Here is a 9,126-nt window from a genome sequence, read left to right as displayed (position 1 = left end):
CACAAAAGATTTCTCCATCTCATGCTACATCAGTGTACCAAATACTATGTAGATATGCAAGATTCCTTATCTTGATCACATTTAAAGTAGCATTGATGTTAATACCTTAATAGTGCAACAGAAAACCTGTAAACATGTCTGTGGCATTATTTTCCTATTGATTACACCACAATATACAATTTAAAAAAACATATAACAAGTAAAAGGGCGAATGTCTAACTAAACTAACGTGATTTAAGAGAAGAAAAGATCTAAAACAATCTGCCATTAAATTATCAACAGAAAGAGAAAAAAGATTCCTGAACAATAAAAGAAAAAGCCTCTTGTGCATTGAGCTTGTGCTTTAAACCACCTCTACCACTAACTTTACCCCCATTATTCTTCCATCTGCATTAGATGTTCAGTCCCAGGTGAGGGGTATGAGCCACATCTTCTCTTCCATGGAAGGACATTTGAAAATGTGGTAGCACAAAGGCAAGGCCGATTTTGCTGAGAACCATATCGTCATTTCACTGATAACCTGAACCCAGATTATTTTCCCTTGTTCCTCTGAGCCCCAGTGTCCCCATTTTTATAGAATAAGCCATATATGAGCACTTCAGTCGAGGATTTGCTCTCTTAATTGCAAACATCTTTCATTGATCATTTCCACAATTATGCTTGAAAAGCCAGGATGTGCATGTGTGTGTGTGTGTGTGTGTGCATCCGGTGTGTGTACACATATGTGAGCTCACGTGTATGTCTATGCAGTGCCTACCCACGTATAGTCACATTCCTCTTGAGGGAATACACAAATCGACCCCGGTTTGAATGAAATGAGAATTCACCTGTGGCACGTTTAGCTGGTCCTGGCCCATGTATATTCTTTGCCCCAAAGAAATGTGGTTCATGGCCCCTAGGTTCTGCCAAGAGCAAAATGTTACCTCCGTACGACTCAGTTGCATGAGGTTTATTTAAATATTGGGGACATTCTTTACATGTTATCAGATGATCAAAAGTTTGTTCATGCTTCAAGGGGTCATCTGTATGTGAATTCATTATCCTCACCCCTTTTGACCCTTGTGACCCCATCCAACCTTGTGGAGTTCAACACCTGAGCAAGTTTCCGAGTGTAATGCAGCTTCGTTTTTCTTTTGTGCTGATTAGAGTCAACTGCTTAGTGTAAGACAGCTGTTAATCTCAAGTAGTTTTTTCTATCTTGGAATATCAGTGGCAGTTCTTTTGCAGACGAGGAGGGAGATGACTGACACGAATATTGGCCCATAATAATAAGCTGAAGAAAGAAGGACAGGCCTGGGGGCCATATGGATTTGGGGCCAACAGGGTCCCACAGCTTCTGAAAGTTCCCGAGAAAACTTTGAGAGTGGACAGTTTTCAGACTTTTATTTGTATACAAATCACTTGTTAAGGTACAGCTTCTGATTCTCTAAGTCTGGGTGGGACTTGAGCATCTAGAACGCTAATAAGCTCCCAGATGGTGCTGATGCTGTTGGTTTTGAATAGAAAATAGCAGCCTATTCCAACCAAAAAATTAATATGAACAATAGCGTCAACTCCATTTGTATGTTTTCGCAACTGTTAACTCCTGGCTTGATCAATTTCACTCCATACAATTCAATCCAATGAAGAAAGGTAGAAATGGAATTATTATTTTTATGAGTACAGAGTCCCTTCGCCCCTTTTTATGTGTTACCAGATAACTTCCATTATATATAACATTTTCTCTTCTGGAAAAAAAGGTGTTTTAAAGCAATGGCATAAAGGAATATAGAAACACATTTCAACTCTGGGACATAACGTCTTTGTCATTGTTTTGAATAAATATCTTATATTATAGCCGATAACCGGATAGGAATGCAATTCCTTTCAATACCAGCATTGCTAAATGTCTGTCCACCAGGCAGGACATCATTCCAATTGCCCTATACCAAGTTTTTGGAAATGTAGCCCCATTTTAGAAAATACAGATTTTGAGAGTTTGCTCTAGACCAAGCATTAAAAAAGGAACTTCTCAAATGTGGAAATGCTTGCTTAGGCACCAGACCCAAGGGAGTGGGGATGATTGTGTATGCGTGTGCAGTTTTTTAGAATGAATCCACACCTTTGCATTTTCATGATGACCTTTGCATCCAAAGGGAGCTGAAATGCGGAAACAGCTCTCAGAGTTCAACCCGGGGCAATCACTGCCATCAGACGTTGCTCTGTTGTAACAAAAGAGTTCTCAGTTCCCTTTCCCTCTGTTCCTCCTGCCTGTACTTCTCCTCAAGTTTCTGCTTCTCAGAATCCGCGCAGTAAAAGGTACAATCTGGGCTCTTTCGGATCTGTTCAAACTGACTGAAATCAGCCACGTACTTTCCGTTCTTTGAGAGAGAAACTACAGGCACAAATTCAAAGCCCCAGTAGATCTCCTCTGGGATGTAAGATGTGCGGCTCTGGCAGACGGCGCTGGTGGATTCCACGGTGGCATTGAGGAGGACGACGAGTTCAAACTCCTTTTCCTTCAAGTTTTGGGGTGTGAGGTCTCTCAGGGGGCTTGTCTCATCCAGCACATGGTAGAATGTCATGGGCAAAATGAGGAATGGGCTCTCTGAAGAGGAATCCACGTGGAATTTGACGGTGGCTTGGTTGAGCAGGATCCGCTCCCCCTCCTTGGTGACATGGGTCTGCAGGAGCTTGCCAGAGAGCTGGCATTGGATCAGGAGGCTCTTCCTCATGTTGGCCACCTGGATCACCAAACACAGCTTCCCGTTCTGCTTGGTGATGACCGCGCAGTGGCTGAACTTGATGGTCTCCGCCCGCTTCTTGGGTCTGGCGATCTTGGCCAGGAAGGTGCCTGTGATGAAGATCTCAATCAAGGTTGTGATGACCAGCTGAGCAACCAGCAGGAAGATGGCATGAGGGCATTCCTCCGTGATGGAACGGACTCCATAGCCAATGGTTGTCTGGGATTCCAGGGAAAAGAGAAACGCCCCAGTGAGAGAGTCCACTTTCATGATGCAGGGGGTGTGATTCGAAGCATCCTCACTCGGCTCTAAGTCCCCATGAATGAACGCAATGGCATAGTAGATCACGCCAAAAAGGAACCACGTCATCACAAACGTGGCGGCAAACAGGGTGAGCTTGTATCTCCACTTCATGTCGATGACGGTGGTCCACAAGTCTTGAAGGTAGAGTAAGTATATGCCGTCCACTTTGTCAAGCCTCACATTGCTGTGCCCGCTCTTAGACATGACTCGGGGTCGGTTGGTCTTGAGTCCAGCTCCTGAAGGGCGCTTCACCAGGGGAGCACTGGACATGCTGAGATGAATGGCATCCATTGTCAGGCTCTTGGGACCACCTAAGGAAATGACGAAGAAAGATGTTCCGTTACTGTCACATGTGGTAGGACACCCAGAAAGCAAAAATAAGATAATCGGGTGAAATACAGAGGAACGTACACAGACGTATATAAGAAAGGAGAATTTGGAAGGCAAGGCTAGTCTACAAGTGCTTGAAGAAGGCAGTGAGTGCAGTGAGGAGTATGGAGATCAGTAAACCTGGGCTAAATGCTGATTCTCCAGTTCATTTGCTGTGTGTCCTGGGGCAAGCTATTTAACCTCTCTGGATCTCAGCTCCTGAATCTGTAAAATGGGAACACAATCTACTTCTCAGAGTTTTGGTGATGGTTACATGAGATAATGGCCAGAAAGTTTGCCAAAACAAAGCCTCACCCTCAAAAGTGATGCTACTCTTCTCATTGTGAAATCACACACACATGCATCTACCCCACAGAGATTATGAATATTTATGTATACTCAATTATCGCAGATTTCCAATTCTAGAAAATTTAAAAATACATTGACTGAGCATAGAGTCAGTACCAACTAAGATGTACCATCTATAAGATAGTTTTGATGCCACAATGGAGAATATGAATACATATTTTTAAAACATGGGTAATATTAATAAACTTTTTAAAAACTTATTCTTTCGTGTGGCATTCTTTACAACAGAAATTCATTCCCCCCCCCCAATTCAGTGAATAATTTAGAATCTATTGCCTCTCCTACTTCTTGATTATATCAGAAGGGATTAAGCTATCAAACAATCAACAACAAACACATAGTGAATAATTACGCTTTCTTAATAGCTTGGTTGCTATGCTGGTTATTCCTAGGAAAATGCCATAAAATCCCACATTAGATATGATTTAAGTATGGCACAAAACTTCTGCATCACTCCTTTAGAATTAAGTAGAGCCATCATAGGAATCTCTTTTCAAGAGCTAAGGAACAAGTAAGCAAGGACAGGCATCCAACATCGTGGCAGAATAGACCCACCTAGAAGCATCAGTCTCCCACGCTAAGTCCCAGGAACGCTCCCCTCTGCCTCAACAGACAGGAACAGGCGGGGTGTGAGGCCACGCAGCATCTTATACCACCTGCCTGGTGACTGAAGGAAATCACCCCTACATTCCTTGAAAAAGATCATGTGAGGGTGTACAGGAGAACTCTACCTGGTTGGCATGGGTTTTCCCACCTCATCGGTATTTTAAGGATAAAGGAAACCCATCCCTCCCCCTTAAAAAGGAACTGGATACAGCGGTCTGTGATTCATGCAATAATCTTTGCTGTTAGAGCAACATCATCTCAATAGAAGTTTTGGAAGTAACTTCTGGGCAAACCCCTTCGAAGACACTGAAACCACCCATTAGAGACTACTGCTTGTTGAGCGTACAGTAAGTTGTTGCACTTTTTAATTTTCCTGTTATATTAAGAGTGTGTCATTTACTGAATGGCCCTTGAAATGGTTGTTGTTTTTTTCCTGGAAAGGAAACTTACCGTTTCATTTTCATTGCAAAGGAGGGCCCTACGCTATTCAGAATTTATTTTTCTTGTTGAAGCCTCTTCCATTCATTTGGAGCTCGATTTAAGAGAAAAATACAGGATGGGCTTCACTTTATCAGCCTCCCACACCCACTCCAGGAGCATTTCCCAGTAACTGAGAGGAAAGTGACCACAACAAAAGGTTGGAAACAAGATGCCAAGCTGCTGTGCCCGAAGACAGAGCCACGCTTTGAACCTGAGCGCTGCCAGAGCTGGAGGCAGTTTATGTGCAAGTAGGCGCATGCACTCCGTGCTCTTTAAAAAGAGAGAGACAGAGAGAAACTGCTAGGGGAAAGTGCATGCCATTCAATCCACTGCAATAAAAACAGAGGCTTAAGTTTTCAAGAGTGAGTGACAGGCGAGGGGCCTGCGGGCAGGAGCGAAGCTCCACGCTCAGACGTCGGCCGGGTTCTGGAGACGTTGGCCCTGTGTACATGCAAGCAGGGCCATGAAGCTTCTGTTTTAACCTCTCTTTAAGAGGGGCAATGGGCAAGGCTTGGGATGAGTTGGATCTTTTTCCTCTTTCTGCAGAAAGCTCCCTTTGTTGCATCTCTACACATCTAGCGTTGGAGGTGATAACACCAATAGCTATCTGAGATCTGTGCTCTTAAGAGGAAAAACATGGCCGACAGCATCTGGGGGAGAGGGGGTCTTGGGCTCAGCCTCTCTCCGTGGAAGAGTCACTGGAGGACCGCACTCATGGGGGAAACACATTTTCCCTCCCTCTCAACACCCCGTGCCCCTCTGATTGTTTACTACCTGGTCACTCCCTCAGCAGGTCAGAAGGTTTCTTCTTCAAAGCAGGTGGGATGTCTTCGCTCCCCTTCACCCACCTGGCTACCATGGGATGCTGCTTCTGCCTGAAAGAAAGAGGGACGCGTGGCATTCACAGGTGTTTACAAAGAGACTGACCCTTAATGATTCCCCCCAGGGCTAGGGCCCTAGCGCTCACCTTCCAATCCCTGGTAATCTGGCACGGTGACCAGAATAGACCAAAGGCTCAAGGAGTGGTTTAAGAATTAAATTGAAGCCCCAACCACAGCCCCTTCTATAGAATTCCCACCCTCTGGAGGGAGCTCAATAGTAAAACACCCTGAAAAGAGTGAGTTAACTCACCCCCATTGAGGCCCACACTCAACTGACCAGCAAACAGGGAGGCAGGAAGGGGAAGTGCAGAGGAAGTAAACACTGAGCATTGGAAGGGAAGAGTCTAGAATATTTTTACCGCCTGTGGAAATGCATTATTACTGTTGAGTCACAGAACATCAGAGCTGAAAAGACTGTCAAGCCCAAGGCATCTGACACACATTTCTCAAACGAGGACACACAGACCTGGGAGGTCAGAGTGACTGGTCTTCATAACACAGATGGCTCAGAGAAAAAACAAAGTCCAAAGTCTTTAAAAGCTAGATCAGAGCTCTTGTCAGCACACCACGAATGCCTTTTCAACCTCCAAAGTTTAATATAACCTGTTCGACACTCTGAAGGCTCTTTTGCAGTCTTCTTTTCTAGATAGCTTCTTCCTACGGTACGTATCTGTGGATCTCCCCACATTTCTGTCTGTCTTACACGCAGGGGCATCCATCCCCCTCCCACTTCCTTTCTGATCCACCAGCTACTATAAATAGTTAGAATACGTACTCTGTCCTCACGTCGGTAGCCCCAGTTATCAACCTGTATAGCCTCTTGCACACTCGGTTCTCACAGTGTATTTACGGTGTTTGGCAAACTGTCTTTTTATCACCACCTCTATTATCACCTGTAACCATCACCTGTGAAGGTCCCGAGTCTCCTTCTCTGCCCTCATCAATCTGCCCCCATCAATCTGACCCGTGTGCTTTACCATTCACACTTCATCACGTGCGCCGAATTTACAGTATTGTATTCTGTAGCAGGCTTCCTTCTCGAAATTGACTTCATTGTCTATACACACACCCATTTCACATAATTTTATGTCATGGCCTTAGATTTTTCCCCCTACCAATTCTGCAATCTAACTGGCTTCCCTCATAAAATGTTAAGAAAATAATAGCCGTTTCCAAAAGCTAAGGATGGAAAGAAGGATACAAGATATTCTCCCCTAACTTCTCCTCTCCTCATTCCACAAATAGGCAATATTCCATACAAACCGTTAGAGTCTTCTTTAGTCTCTGAAAATTGTATCTATTTCTCCAGTTTTCATTATCTTGTTCCAACAATTGGTTGGGAATGTAATCTTAGAAGGGTAATATCTTTACTAAAGTGTAGTCCTTGAAACTACTGAATGGAGAGGTCCACATTCCTCTCTACTTCAAGCCAATAACACACTCATGGAGTGAAGTCATTTATTGCCAATGGTGTGTAGCATTTATTTTCTGGAGATAAAGAAAAGAAAAACACATTTTTGAGACAGAACGAAGCAGCAAGTACATTGACAGAAAGGTATTTAGTTATGTGACAAACTGCACTTCCAGTCTTAGGGACAAAACAATAAGAATGGCAAAAAATAAAGGGAGTTCCTATCATGTCCTCTGAGAGAAAATGCTATCAAAGAAAGAGGGTCTTATAAGAATGGATGATCAAAGAAATCAACCACAGTAAGCTGGAACACTCTATTCTATCAGAGAGAAGTCAGTCTATAAATGACCAGAAAGCCACTGACCAAGTAGAAGAAATAGGTATACAAATAATAAGCATGAACAGAGTCAGAATAGAGTCATAAGTGGTCTAATGTGGGAATGATCCAGAGAAATAATAATAATGGCAATGATAAAATATTCAGATCAATTATAATCATCATCATCAACACAGATAACAGTACAATGCCACATGCCAGCCATTATTCCCAGTGCTTTCCATGCATGTACTTAGTCAACCCTCACCCCAAGCCCACGAGGCAGGCATCATCATTATTTGTATGAGGAGGAAACTGAGACACAAAGAGGTAAAGTGACTCACCCAGCTTCCCAACAGCTGGCACGTGGCAGTAGTGCCCCTGTGAAGCTCCCGTGCCTACCCTCTCTGCCACCTTGACCAAGGTCCTCCAGCTTTAGCTGCATCAGAGTCCCCTGGAAGGGTCAGAGTTTCCAATTTCAGTAGCTTTGGGATGGAGCCTAAGAATGTGTGCATCCAACAGTCTCCCAGGTGATGCTGGGAAACACACAGAAACACACAGTTGAAAACGACCACACTATGATATACAACATACCATAGTAGAATGTGGATATGTGGAATATATCATGTGGAATGATAGCAACAGCTTTCCCCTCTTAATGAAGACCCTAATCCCTTCACTTTCCCTGAGCATTTCCCTGTTGCACACAGGCACTGAGAACATCTGGTTGTTAGTTTTCAGAAATGTCTAATCTCTACCATCCTCACAGATGATTGTCAACTACCTAGTGGGCTGGTGATAAGTACTGATATTTTAAAGCATGAAAGAATGATCCCCACTACCACGCCACTACCACGTGGTGCAAAACTGATTCCTTCTAAAACGTTAGCACTCTGTTGAGTCAAATTTTGGGAGTTTTCAATTTGTCCGTCCTGACGAAAACTTCATTCTGTATTCCTTGGTGTGCAGAAAAGTAACTGATTTTCGCCCACAGAAAAATAGCTAATAACCAAATAGGGAGGCAGCAGAGATCCTTCAACCAAAACTCAAGTGGTGATATTCCACATACCGTCAGAGGGAATGCAATCCAAATCAAACCAGAACTTTGGATTTCCAGACGAAAATTGCAATTTGAGGGGATCTGACTTGAAGTTCTATCAAAACAGTTTCCTGTTTATGAGAAAAGTTGCTTTAAAAGCTTTCTTGGATATCAAATATTTCTAACAAAACATTTTTTGGATGATCTGTCTCTCGACTATGAGTCCAACATACCTGGATTAAATTTCACTTTAAGGAACCACGGTTTGAGCTAGTAAGTAGAAAAAGAAATGCTCGACAAGAATGTACTTGGGGTTCACTGAACTCAAAAGGTTTAAAAATAATTGAAAATAAAATCAATGAGGCTTGGCTATCCTCTCTTTGGATCCTGTGACTGTGGGCACACAGATTCATGTGCTGGGACCTTTGGCCTCCTGCCATATTCTTCCCTGCTCTTCAAAGCAGCCTGGGACTCGCTTCAGTGGTTCGTCTGACTGTTCTTAATGCAGTTCTCAACTCCATCCATGTCAGCTGAGGACACAGATGACTTTTCCCAGGTAGCCTCAGAAATGGACATGTCTACCAAAAAAAAAAAAAGGTGGATGAAGTTGACTCTCAGCAGATTCCAAA

The 9,126-nt window shown here is 43.4% G+C and overlaps 1 protein-coding gene across 7 annotated transcripts in view; it reads right to left on the bottom strand.

Annotated features, from left to right (window-relative positions):
- Window positions 1-212: 212 nt before the first annotated feature.
- Window positions 213-9,126, bottom strand: part of KCNJ15 (potassium inwardly rectifying channel subfamily J member 15) — a 74,220-nt gene continuing 65,306 nt past the window's right edge. For 5 of the 7 annotated variants that reach the window (XM_039229405.1, XM_039229418.1, XM_039229431.1 and 2 more), the window contains 2 exons: window positions 5,625-5,725; window positions 213-3,337 (listed from right to left, as the gene is read on the bottom strand). In XM_039229405.1, coding sequence (XP_039085336.1) covers window positions 2,190-3,317 — 1,128 coding nt within the window. In that variant the 5' untranslated portion in view covers window positions 3,318-3,337; window positions 5,625-5,725 and the 3' untranslated portion in view covers window positions 213-2,189. Of the gene's footprint in view, window positions 3,338-5,624; window positions 5,726-5,817; window positions 5,840-9,126 lie in introns of those variants that run through there. The other 2 variants (XM_039229439.1, XM_039229397.1) reach the window with 2 other exon arrangements.

This window comes from Hyaena hyaena, unplaced genomic scaffold, assembly GCF_003009895.1.
Source record: "Hyaena hyaena isolate Hyena2069 unplaced genomic scaffold, ASM300989v1 scaffold_2, whole genome shotgun sequence".
Taxonomy (NCBI): domain Eukaryota; kingdom Metazoa; phylum Chordata; class Mammalia; order Carnivora; family Hyaenidae; genus Hyaena; species Hyaena hyaena.
The sequence above is the reverse complement of the archived record's forward strand: the minus strand, read 5'-3'. Positions and strand labels throughout refer to the sequence as shown.